We start from the raw sequence: 13279 nt of genomic DNA, 5'->3' as shown, positions 1-13279 counted from the left end.
GCTGTTCAGATTGCGATCGCATTCAATAAAATCCGATACGTATTCGATTCAGTAGCACATTTAAAAGAAGGCTAATTCTGATTTGAAAATGTCAGATTCAGTGTGACTTGTGCTGTTCACACTGTCAAAAGCAAATCAGATATGAGATATGTCACTTGGAACTCAGTGTGAACGTAGCCTTGGAATATGCTTCTCAGTTGGGGAGTTTTACTGCAGTTTGGTCCTCTTGCCTGTTTACACAAACCAACCAGCCAACAGTTTTCCGGGCTGGTGCAGAGATGCATGCACAAAAGAAAAGCACACATTTGAGAAACACACATCTTTGGCAGTTTTTCTAAGCCTTTATTATACAGGACAGACAGGAAATGGGGTGAGAGAGAGGGCGGGGGAGACCTGCAGCAAAGGGTCGCAGGTTGGAGTCGAAACCGCGGCCGCTGCCTTGAGGACCTTCAGTCTCCTTACATGGGGCGACCGCTCCAACCACTCAGCCACTACACATACTTTTAAACATTATGAAAGACTTGGATACAAACAGGTTTTTTACGGTCCTTCACTGGTGGAAAACATTGAGAAAATCCTATTTTACGCAGCTGCATGTAAAGGGAAATATTAATTTAAAATAATAAAACATTCACACCTGATTCCTAAAATCTTTATCGTATCATTTCTGCTTTTCTGACCTGCTCCTCGATGGCTCCTTCCTCAGGTGATCAGTGGGTGCAAGCTAATGAGGAGCCAGTGGGAAAGAACCAGTACAGGGTGAAGGGTCTTCCAGTGGGGGAGAAGATGCTGTTCAGAGTGCTGGCTATCAACATCGCCGGACGCAGCCCCCCCGCCACTCTCACCCAGGCCGTCACGATCAGAGAGATCATGGGTCAGAGAACACTTTTTTTTTAAACAGTAATTCACATAAATCCTGGAGCAGAAACCCAGCAGTCAGTAAATATGTTCTACCACTGGTTCAAAATGCTTGGATGAAAAAACAACAACAACGTCTAATTATCATGCTTACCATTGGGTCTTAGCTGTCATAATAGTACTGCAGACCCTTATGATTAATTCTTAACTGCAACCAAGAAGAAATAATCCCACTGTGCATTCTCATATCTCAAGAATAAATGTATAAAAAGCTGGACTCGCTGTACATTTTACACATGCACAGTCCCCCACACCGCCCACTCAAATTCCACTAATCTTTCCCATCTCCGTCTCTCATGTGTCCACCACCCAGAGCATCCAAAGATCCGCCTGCCTCGCCAGCTGAGGACCAAACTCATCACACGTGTGGGCGAGAAGGTGAACCTGGTCATCCCCTTCCAGGTATGACCATGAGTATATGGCGCTAGACTTGCAACAGCACATCTAAATCAGTACCGCCAAGAGTGAACCATATAGAGTCCTTAAAGATTACTGGACTGTTTCCACATTGACCTTTTACTAAATGGCTATTTCAGACTCTTAAAGGTCCCATAAATCGTAAAACGTGTAAGTTCCATGTATTTTTTTAAATTATAAAGCAGATCAAGGTGCTCGACCCTTAAGTAAAAGCCCAATTCCTATTCTGAATCAGGATTTTGATCATTAGCCATAATGCCGTAACCATCAAATGTAGACTTACCACAAGCTAAGAGCTTGTGAAACGATGGTTTATGCTCCTGGGGGAGCCACAAATCCATGTGATATCAACCTTGTTTTAAGAAAAACTGGTTATATTTGCAATTTCATGGAAAAGTACGACACTTCCCCCAATCCTAAGCGTAACAGCAACCATGGAAATGTTCACCTGCTAATGGCTAGTGAGCTGCTACCACTGAACTGCCTCTCCTTTTTGCCGCTTCTTTTCATTTTCCAGAATGTTTTTTAGAAAAAAAGTTTTATTTGTACGATTCATCTTGAATCTGGTTTCCAGGCTTTAAAAAATCTTTTTTATTAGGATTTTCTGAAACATCAGTAGAGTAAAATAACAAAATAAAACAATTTGGAGCCAAAAGATGGTGGTCACTGAGCTCTATATAAATACTGTGAAAGTATCAAAATGCTTGATCCACGGAGAAAAACACACACAGAGCCTGTATTCAGAAACTGTGCCTTTAAACGAGCTGTTAGAACTTCCTGTACAGTTGTGATGTCACAACTATACTAATAAAGGTAGGAAGTGCCGCTACAGTGCTGTTACAGTCATTCCACGGCTGCAATGACGGTGCAGAGACGCCGAGAGTGCAGATGCAGATGACCTGTAAACGCTGACCAATCAGAGCAGACTTGGCTTTTTCAGGAAGGGGTTCTTAAAGAGACAGGCGCTAAAACAGAGTGTTTCAGACAGAGGCTGAATACAGGTTTATTCAGACACCACCACCACGTTTTTTCACCATTAAAGCATGAAAACATCTTGCAGTAGAAACCCAAAATACAAGTATGACCCTGAAAACCAGCAGAATACGGGACCTTTAACTTTGTATTATTTGAAAAGTGGAGAAAAAGGCTGTGGAGTTTGGACAGAAAACTTAAAAGTTTTCCAGTCAACCCTGGAGTGGTTTATTTAAAGTAAAAACTCAGGCAAGAGATATCATGTTTAAAACAGCCTGTTTTTAATATATGGCTGCTCAATCCGTGTCTGTATAACATGTCCACACTGTATTTTTTGGATAGGGGAAGAAACCAAATGAATGTCTCCATGGCGGCAATCTCTCTTCTCTTTTTTACCCCCTCTTCTTCTTGTGAAATGCAAATTATATGTAAACTTTGCAGTTAACGAGTGAGCAGGAGCTCAAAGGGCACAGGGAGCATTACAGCATTTGACGGCAACCTGGCATTGGTAACAAGAAGCTAACCATAAGGGGAAACCTTTGTTACAAATAACAATAGACAAGAAAAAGGGAGCCATGGCTCTGCCTGCTTTTGAAGAAGCAGATGAAAAGCCCGTTCTGAGACAGAGGACGTGGCTACATGATGTTCTCCTGGGAGGAAAGGAGCACCCACAGCTCTGTCATCTTATCCAAAAGCTGGACGGAGTCTGTTGCAACACTGAAGGAATATGTGATGCAACTGAAGACGGAGACATGTTTACCTCGTATAGGACGCCCCGGGACATTTCATAGCCAAAACATGAAATACAGTTTCTGCTGCAAATGACGGAAAAATGGCTAAGATGTTCAGGAGTGTTCGACTTGCACGTTACTTTGATTATCACAGGACCGATCCACCGATGAGAATCCAAACCGGCAGTTACAAACTTTAAAAAACTTTATTTATTGAACACATTGTACCCATACCTAGATCTCCTTGGATCAATAAATTACAAACACTACAATTTATGGGAGGGAAGAAAAACATTAAATAATTAATTAAATTAGCTGATAATAAATTAATAATTCAAATAGATAAATGATAGATAAAAAAAAAAATCCAATGTATGGACATTACTGTAGCTAGAGTAGCATTAAGCTAAATGGGAAAACATCCGTCAGGTGATTTATCGGAGAGTCAGTTCCTTCACATTAAAGCCAGACTGATATTGTATACGCCAGAAATCTATACCCCATAGAGCAAGGGTGTTGTCCAGTAAAGTGCCGTGTGGCTGCCGGTTTTCCATTCCAACCAATCAAAAACGCACATGGTCCAACAAATCGACTATGTGAAGACAATTCAGGTGATTGAGTAAGTCGAGTCCACCCCTACACCCCTGCCATAGAGAATCTCCGGAAAATCCTTGGCAACAAAGTAATGGCTAAGAAACCCACTCCAGTTACTGAACTGTGGAAGGGAGTGAAGAAGAATGGACCAAGATCAAACCAGAGCAGAGTGAGAAACTAGTGATGTCCTGTGGGCGCAGATGTGCTGAAGTCATTCAAAGCTGTGGCCTCTACACTTCCTGTTCATTTTTCAATCCTAGAGAAGAAAACATTGTTTAAATCTTCTCTTCTGACACAATGGTGACTGTTCTCTCATTTGGCTCACTGTCTTTTACACAAAATTAAAGTTTTTGTTGAAGTGCCTTGGTTATTTAAAAACAACATGCTAATAAAACAGTGGTATAGCCATTCAATGAGAAACTGCTCTATTATGCAACCGCCCCTAGTGGACACTCAGAGAACTGTAATATTTGGCACTTCCGTATTTGATCAATCAGGAAGTCGCTGTGGTGGGAGCTTGGAGAGGAACTGTCCACTAGGTTGCTCCCCGATAACTACTGACCTGAAGGGCTTTTTTGCTGTTTTTGAGGTTCAAGGTGCATTGGAGGCAAACTATCTATCTATCTATCTATCTATCTATCTATCTATCTATCTATCTATCTATCTATCTATCTATCTATCTATCTATCTATCTATCTATCTATCTATCTATCTATCTATCTATCTGTCTGTCTGTCTGTCTGTCTGTCTGTCTGTCTGTCTGTCTGTCTGTCCTTCTATCTATCTATCTATCTATCTATCTATCTATCTCTCTATCTATCTATCTATCGTTCTATCTATCTATCTATCCATCCGTTATTTAAATGGTCAGCAGCTGAGCACTACTGAACATTCAGTATTTATCTATTTATTTTAATTATTCTTCATTTTTCTCAGTGAATTGGTTGACAATAATGATACATTGTGTGTATAACGGATAATATTGTTCAATATTCTTTAATAAAGTTATGTGTTTAGGAGGCGGAGTAGAAAAGGTCTATTATCCTTCCATCAGCCTGCCCTACTTTACATATTCAATAAATGGAGACTGCATTTTAGTAAAATTGTCATAGGACTTGCTCACTGTTAAACTTAGTGTAGCTTTTAAATCTATTTTATTACGTTTTCATCATTTTTACTGGCTTGTGGTCTCAAATTGTTAAATATCTTTTTTACGATCTACATGATCTGTGATCACTTTGAACTGCACTAACCTTTAGGAAAGGTGCCATACCGATAAAGTTTAATTTATTGAGTTATTCTGTTATTTCGCTGATTCTTTTCCCCTCCATCAAAATATTCCCTGCACTACTTTAATTTGACTCCCTTCTGTAACTGTTACCTGCAGGGTAAACCTCGCCCCGTGGTGACCTGGTTCAAAGACGGCGTCCTCATGGAGGACAGCACAGTGGGGACACGCACCAGCGATGTGGACAGCATCATCTTCATCCGCTCGGCAGAGAGAACCCACTCCGGGAAGTACACTCTGTCCGTTCAGATCGAGAACGTGTCGGACAGCGCTGACATATTCATCCAGGTCGTAGGTCAGTCCCGTCACCGCGCCAACATGTCTCAGCTTCACCTACAGACGCCCCTGTCGCATGTTCTCTCATTAAGATTAGTAGTGCGTTCATACTTCAAGGTACACGGTAAATAACCTGTTGGGAAGGGGTTGATGGCTTTACCCCAAATCTGTGACATGTCAAGAGTTTTTTTCAAATTTGACAGTAATTCCTAATTTCATACTAGCAGGGATCTGTGACTCAAAGTAGCAGATCATCAAAGCCCATGATTCCTCTCTCTCTCACACATAATCCTGGCTCCCGTGCTGCCACTGTGGCCCGCCTGCTCATTCCTCATCTCACAGCTCGTCTCCCCGGGTCATGGTGCCGCGGTGGATTATTTGGCGGGGCTCCGCTGGGATTATTTGCGTGTAGACCGGGATTAGGTTTGGATTTTGAGGGCTACACTGTCACTTCCTCTGCTGAGAAGGCTGAGCTAATGAGAGGCTGCAGCTCCTCTGATCAGCACCCCCATCAGCTGCAGTGACAGAACAGGAAGGATTAACGTGCAGAAACAGTAGCACTGCTCACTGTTTGTCCTGTACTCCACGGAGGAGGGGGGCACGCAGAGCAAGATTAATGACAAATACATTACTACAGTATTTCTGTAGCGCCGTGTATAGTGCAGGCCACACAGAAAGATCGATGAAACACACTGCATTCTTCTGCTCTGTAATCCAGGCGGGCTAAGCATGCTATTCCTCAGTTTGTCAGTTCTGTGCCAGCACAGTTTTTCTAGTAATTTATGCATCTCTACCTTTCCTTTAAACTGTCTTTTGCTCTGCTAATCTGTCAATCTTTGCCAAATCCCTATGACTTTCCTGCTCCACTTTATCAATTTACGTCTCTCTCTCTCTACCTCTGCCAGCTATATAACAAAATCCTCCAACTCTATCTCTTGTCTGCTCTCACGAACCCCACCAGAAAAGCCCGGTCCTCCCATTTCTGTGCATGTCACAGACGTCTGGGGTTTCAATGCTGCACTGGAGTGGAAGCCGCCCAAAGACGACGGCAACTGTGAGATTATCGGCTACACTATTCAGAAGGCTGACATGAAGACGAAGGTACGCAGGGTGGGGGAGAGAGAAGTGTATGGGTGTGTACAGAGAGGGTTCAGGGATATAACTTACTGGCAGCCATATTGGACGTCTGCAACGCTTAAGCAACAATGGCCGTGTACAGTAAATGAAATTCAAAACATCTGCTGGTTAATTGTATAATATGGTCTTAATTGTCAACACTGCTGATGAGGAGCTAACATCAGCTGTGGTTGATGGTGACATTATGAAAACTTGAACACAACACAAAATGAGTTGGGTTGATTGAAATGATTTTGACTCGATCCACGTAGCCTAATCCTTAACTCTGTCAAATGTACAAGCTAACGTTACAGTGAGGCTTCCCAATTTTTCATTTTTCACATTACTTATGAGCCACTGTACCATGCAGGGTGCTGGCCGACCATCGGGAGCAATTTGGGGTTCGGTGTCTTGCGTTTCTTGCCCGAAGACACTTGGACACTTCTTTTCTCCATTTTGCATTAACAAGAGAACAATAACAGTCCAAAGTTAGAGAGAGCAACAGGACATGCTCAAGGTCATTATGTTTACCTAAATTAGCGTGAAGCTGCCTGTCAAGGGGAGAGTGTTTATGTTCCTCTGCACAATATCCTCCAAATATGACACTTTCCAAGAGTTTTTTTAGCAATGTGTTTTGTTCAATGTATGTTTACCTGAGTTAGTAATGTTGAAATCACTTACCAACAGCTTATAGCCTGCTGATCATGGATGAACGGGCCAATGGGTTCAGGGGGGCCCTGATTCACAAAATGTTGCTGAAAACCTCCCATCATATGATCGCAAAGAGACAGTAAATTACCAAAAGAAACAAAATGAAGAGATACAGATGCAAAACAATCACAAAATGACCACAAAGAGATGCAAAATGACCAAAAATGGACGCACAACAAATAAAAGTATAAGTAGTTTCCACCTACTGTCAGTGAGTTTTCCAGTTTTCTGCGTATTTGGTGCTTGGATTTTTTGGGATATTCTGTATTTATTGACCACTGATCTTGGATTACGGACATTGTACTTAGTGCTGGAAACATGGTAAAGATCCCCGCCTGGTTTAAAAAGTAGCACAGTTAGTGACATACTCTGAGTACTGACATATCTGTGCCCAGGGTCGTCTGATAATCGGCCCGTGCTGCTGATATTATACACCCTCAAACTTGTGGACGGACAATTTTCTCGATTTTAGACGTTGATTTCACAGTGGCTTAATGAATTTTTACCATTCAAACTCCATTTGAAACTTCCTTTGTTCTATTGCAATATCAACTGCAAAAACAAAATCTCCTTCCATGAGGACAGTGGGAACATATGGATGCCCCTGCCCCATTCACACTTCAGATGCACAGTATTATCTGGATTAGTGTTGGTTTTGCACATAATCCCACCTGGCTGCTTCTGGTGTGTGCAGTGAATGCACAACTGGCAGGCACGTTTTCATGGCACAGATTTTTGGAGACGAAAGAGAAACAAGACCTGCTCCTGTCCGTAAAGGAGCCACGTGCAAGATTGCTATTTTCCGACATCCATAAGTGTCCCAGGGACCTTCATGGTGGGCGCACGCCTTGGCTGCTAGGAGATTCGTCACATAACTGCAAAGCCTCACTTCACCGTCACAGGCATTATGTCGTACGAATGGACAGGAAGGTGGACCACAAGAACATGGATGCTGAGGATAGGAGATTCTTCAGCTTATAGAGATCAACCTCATGCTATAAGCCTCTTTGAACTTCTCTCTCTCTCTCTGTCTCTATCACATCAGGATTGGTTCACGGTCTATGAGCACAACCGCAGGCCCAGCTGCACTGTGTCTGACCTGGTCATGGGGAACGAGTTTTACTTCCGAGTGTTCAGCGAAAACATCTGTGGCCTCAGCGACGAGGCTGGCGTCAGCAAGAACACGGCCGTCATTACCAAATCAGGTAATGTAATCCCCGCGGAGCTCCTCGCTCTGTGACATGACAGCATCACTCCTGGTGCCGAGGAATGTCTAATGCATGCTGAGCTGAGCGTCACACTGTGTTCAGTCAGAACTTCAAGTGAACATTATGGTATGTGATGCAATGCAAAGAAGAGGTGTTGTGATAGAAAAAACAATTTCCACAGTAGAACTATTCATTTCTGGCAGTGATTGATTACTCGAATATAATTTAGAGGAAAATGAATTAACGCTGATTATGTTACACAGAAATGTTCTTTGAGAGAGTGTTTAAATAATATTCAATATTGGCAGTGGAATTACAAAAGCAGCTTCAGTAGGCTGGGAAATGAACACCTGCTGCCACCAGCCAAACACTGCTGCTGCCTCTGCTCACTCTACCCGAGCATGTGGCAGCCAACCACCTCTTTTGTGTTCCAAGTCTGGCCTATAAAATTGCGAGGATTGTTGATTATAGTACCCACCTGACATCCCGATGAAACAAAAAGTCATTTTCCCGTCTCAATAATTCAAAATGGTAATCTGTGAACTGAAAACAATTTGCCGGTTGAACAGCAGGCGGTGTGGATATAAAAGGGCAAAAGGATCCCAAAACAGCTGAAAGACACAACAGTTGGTCACTAATGAAGCATTTCAGGCCATGTTTTACACAATCCTGGAACAGACTGAACTATAAGTGTGTGACACAGACTAGCCAAGATGTTTGGTGCGGGTTAAATTGAGACATGTCGATCTATTAACATCTTAAACAGGAAGAGCTTGAACTACAGTCTCCACAGTCACCAATATGTTGTTCTGGAATTGAGCTCTGCTGTTGTTAAAGGCGTGCTATAGGGCCAAAATCTTCTATCCCATACACTGAAAATGTATTTATTCATCATGTCTACATGCAAAATGCACAAAGCACTTCAAAAAAAGTCTTTTTTTCTTTAATTTAATTGCATTGAATTGAATTCAATTCAATTCAATTCAATTTTATTTATAGTGCCAAATCATAACAAAAGTTATCTCAGGACACTTTACAGAGTAGGTATAGACCCAACAGTTCCCCCGTAGAGTATGGTGGCAACGAAAACCTTCCCTACAACAGACAGGAACGTCAGACAGACCCAGCTCTGTGGAGGACGGACATCTGTCTGCACCGGGTGGGGAGAAAGAAAAGGAGAGAGAAAGACAAAGACAGACAAAAGACAGAGAGACTGACCCACTTCCAGAGATGCAAGCAGCCAGCGAGTAACAGTAACTATAATAATATCTATAGAAATGTGAACATGACCCACATGTTATGGCAGTCTGCACAGCAGAACAGCAGGAACACGCACATCCAAGGCGACAGAACATGAAAATGATAATAATTATGACAATAATGATCAACGATGAGTAGGGGCAATAGCAGCTACGATACAGCGAGACATACCATTGATGGTGTTTTTATGGCTACAAATTTTATCCACTGGAGGATCACCAAAGTAAGAATTTCATTGTGCGGTGTAACATCTGTTTTTACTGTGTGCATATGACAATACATTCATCTTGAACCTTAATTATTTATTTGTTTGTGTGTAATTCCACTTGAACCTACGGAAGCTCTGAAAGGCAAGGTGAATTTTTTTTTCTCCCGGGCATTACGTAGGAGATAGTGACTCGTTCCATTATATTTTACACACATTTGTCCATTTAATTCCTTTTGTATCCTGAACCAAGCGCTTTATTCAGCACGGCTTTCTCACCCTAAAACAGCTTAATTAATCCTTAAAGTTTATCTCTTTGTTTCACCTGGCGTTTCAGGGCTTCTGCAGTATTGTTATGGAGATACGAAAAGACTTTTGGCCACATCACTCAGCCCTGTTTTAATTATAACGAATTTTGAAGCTCACGCTGGTCTGCAGACATGTAACACCTCTCCACCTGTCCAGGTTTGGCCTATAGGCCTCCACCCTTTAAAGAGCAGGATGTGAGCCGCTCCCCCAAGTTCACAGCGCCCCTGGTGGACAGAAGTGTGGTTGCAGGCTACTCCGCGGCCATCAGCTGTGCTGTCCGTGGCTTCCCCAAGGTATTCACATCTTTACAGTGAAACAAGTTCATTTAATTATTTATTAATAGCTCCTCGCTCGTGAATCATCGGTTAAGCTTTTGACTGGAGCCACAGCGATCATAATTATTTATTTGATTGTTTGTATATTATCAAGATATTTAAAAAAAGAATTGGTGTCAAGCTTATAGCTGTTGATGCAGTCAGGAAACACTCTAATATATGACATTTTCTTAGAAAGTTTTCCACTTTCACTTGAAAAAGTGACAAAGAAAAATAATATTTTTGATGCATATTTAAATGTAGTGTAGTAGTGTATTTAAAGAAAAACAAGTATATATATAAATAATCTGGAAAATGTAATATAATATAGAGTGCCATCTAATTCTTAAATGTTATGTAACCAATGGATAAAATAAGCGTAATTAATAATTAAATAAGGGTGCATTTCTGTTTCCATGGGTAGGATAAAGTATACTGCATATTTATATTTAGCAGAGAAACCTGGAGAATATATGTCCCTACTGTATCCTGCAAACTATACATTACAGCACCTGTGTCGGCCTCTGATCGCTCTGCTGCAAAGGTACGCCACAGATTTGCTGCTTTGTGTTTTTCAGAGGCAGCACACAAGTTTGAGTTTTGAGTGTCAAACAGCGAGTGTAGAACAGTCAGAGAGGATTTTGATGCCTTTGCAGCAGGAGTGTATTTTTATGTCTGAAGCTAGAACAAGAGGTGGAGCAGAAATATCTTTGAACACACGCATTTTTTCTTTTATCCCTCCGAACCGGCAAAGATTTGTCAAACTGAAATGTTGACCTAATTTCACCTCTTCCCTCCTCCCTCTGCTATCCTACCCCTCCCAACATGCCTCGCTCTGTTTAACTCTCCCTCCTCCTCCTCTCCCCTTCCCTCCTCTCCTCTCCACCGTCCCGCCAAATTTGCCTCCTCCTCCTCCAACACACTGCGCCTCAGCCAAAGATCATTTGGATGAAGAACAACATGATCATCGGTGAAGACCCCAAGTTCCTGATGCAGAACAACCAGGGCGTGTTGACTCTGAACATCCGCAAGCCGAGCCTGTTCGACGGGGGCAGATACTCCTGCAGGGCCGTCAATGATCTCGGGCAAGACGAGGTGGAGTGCAAGCTGGAGGTTCGAGGTACGCTGAACTTCACTTCCAATATTGCCATAGTTTCAAAGTAGCGAGTGAGCGCTCGGCCCCGGTCGAATGCCGCTCTCTTTCTCCGACAGCTCAGCGTGACAAACCTCCATCTCCTCTCCCCCTTTTTGTTTTTGAGTGATCTCTTCTGGAGAAACTTCAGTTGGTGCTAAAAATAAATCACCTTATTGTATTTGTCAGTTAAAGTTTCCTAGCCACAGATGACTCCTGAGCACTGTAGTTTCTTTTAAACAGGATGATCTACTGGCATCTCATGCTGATTTAAAATTCTCTTTTTCCTCCCCACAGTTGTACAAGAGAAAGGAGCGGAGGCGAAGAAATAAGCGACAGCACGAAACAGCGGAGGATACAGTCGAACAAGAATAGTAATGGATTATGTATAACGGGATAGTCATGAATAAATATGATTAGAATAGATCACTGGTGAGGCTTTAAAGCCATTCCCCCTGCTCCCCCTCTTCCTCCCTCCCTCCCTCCCTCCCTCCTTTTTAAAACGCCAGCCTCTCACCGCCGCTATGACGAATGCCACATCAGTAATATGTCATAAATTCTTATAGCAAGCTGCCACCTTGTCACATCCTGACTGAGAGAAGCCACAGAGCGATGTAGTAGCGCTGCCCCGTTGTGACCACACACAGATGGATCCTCCTTATCTGTGAAGTGGACCTGTCACTGAACACACTTATAAAACAGCCTTTCATCCATTACGGCTTCCAGTGTTGTCTGTTTTGTGTGCGGGACGTTTTTATAGGTTGGGGATGAATTTATGATTGTGATGCAGCTGAGGACGCCGGAAACCTCCGCAGTGTGACCGACAGGCCGGGCGGCACTAGGTGTCAGCCCCTGTGACGGTTGAATGGAGGGATAACCATTCAGCCAGGCATGGCCCACATCATGGAGCAACCAGGATTAAAGGGGTTCTTATACACATATACACCTGCTGCGTCCTTCATGCAGACATACACACACACACACACTCACACACTCACTCTTCACCCATTCCCACATGCTCTCCTCTCCTCATGGCATGACCCGTAGTGGTGGGCCTTTACAGATACATGGCTTTAAACTCATGCACATGCAAACACACACACGCAGCATATCAGGGTCTCATTAGCATCACACACTAGAGACTAATTAATGCACCCATCAACACTGCCCTAATTAGCTCTCCCACGTCATTACTGAGCAAACGAATTACCGCTAATTTACACACCCGCAAAACAAACACAGCACTGTCTCTGCTGGGAGAGTCCACCGCAGCTCCCCTCACACACCAAATTAAAGCCTTGCAGATTGCGCTGCTACAACACCCCCCACCCACACCCCCCCCCCCTCCGACCGCCGTCCCAAGTGACCCCCGCCCTCCTTCACTTTACACACACACACAAACCCTAACTGCACCATCTGACAGAGGAAGAAAAAAGAAAGACAAAAAGCAGAAGAGCTAAAACACACAGTTGGTTTTGTGGAGTTGCCTGCTGCAGAATAAATACATCCCCCTCCTCTGGAGACGTGAGGGTACTTTACTCTCCAGGCCTGTCCCACCACTGACTGCATCAGGTCCTGGTCTCCTGTCTGTCCAGCAGAGGGGGTAAGAGCACAGTGACAAAGACCACAAGTGACCATCATTAGGGTCCGTGGTGTAATCATGAGTGGCAGGTTATTAAGAACTCTTACATTACCAGTGCCTCTGTGAAATACGCTGGCCTAATCCTGACACTCTGCGCTCACTTTAAAAACACTCACACTCGCACAATAGATTTCCTCCTTTACATTGCAGCACGTTGTTAAAGATGAGTTGAAATAGGGTGAGGCC

At 43.1% G+C, this 13279-nt stretch overlaps 1 protein-coding gene across 4 annotated transcripts in view; it reads left to right on the top strand.

Annotated features, from left to right (window-relative positions):
• mybpc2a (myosin binding protein Ca) overlaps positions 1-12167 on the top strand; it is a 65095-nt gene extending 52928 nt beyond the window's left edge. For all 4 annotated transcript variants that reach the window (XM_083931324.1, XM_083931326.1, XM_083931325.1 and 1 more), the window contains 8 exons: positions 707-874; positions 1232-1320; positions 5020-5215; positions 6158-6297; positions 8069-8228; positions 10162-10298; positions 11253-11439; positions 11749-12167. In XM_083931324.1, coding sequence (XP_083787450.1) covers positions 707-874; positions 1232-1320; positions 5020-5215; positions 6158-6297; positions 8069-8228; positions 10162-10298; positions 11253-11439; positions 11749-11783 — 1112 coding nt within the window. In that variant the 3' untranslated portion in view covers positions 11784-12167. The remainder of the gene's footprint in view (positions 1-706; positions 875-1231; positions 1321-5019; positions 5216-6157; positions 6298-8068; positions 8229-10161; positions 10299-11252; positions 11440-11748) is intronic.
• The last annotated feature ends 1112 nt before the right edge of the window (positions 12168-13279 follow it).

The sequence above is a fragment of the Echiichthys vipera genome (assembly GCF_963691815.1).
Source record: "Echiichthys vipera genome assembly, chromosome: 17".
In the NCBI taxonomy this organism is placed as follows: Eukaryota; Metazoa; Chordata; class Actinopteri; order Perciformes; family Trachinidae; genus Echiichthys; species Echiichthys vipera.
This window is presented reverse-complemented; position numbering and strand designations above follow the sequence as displayed.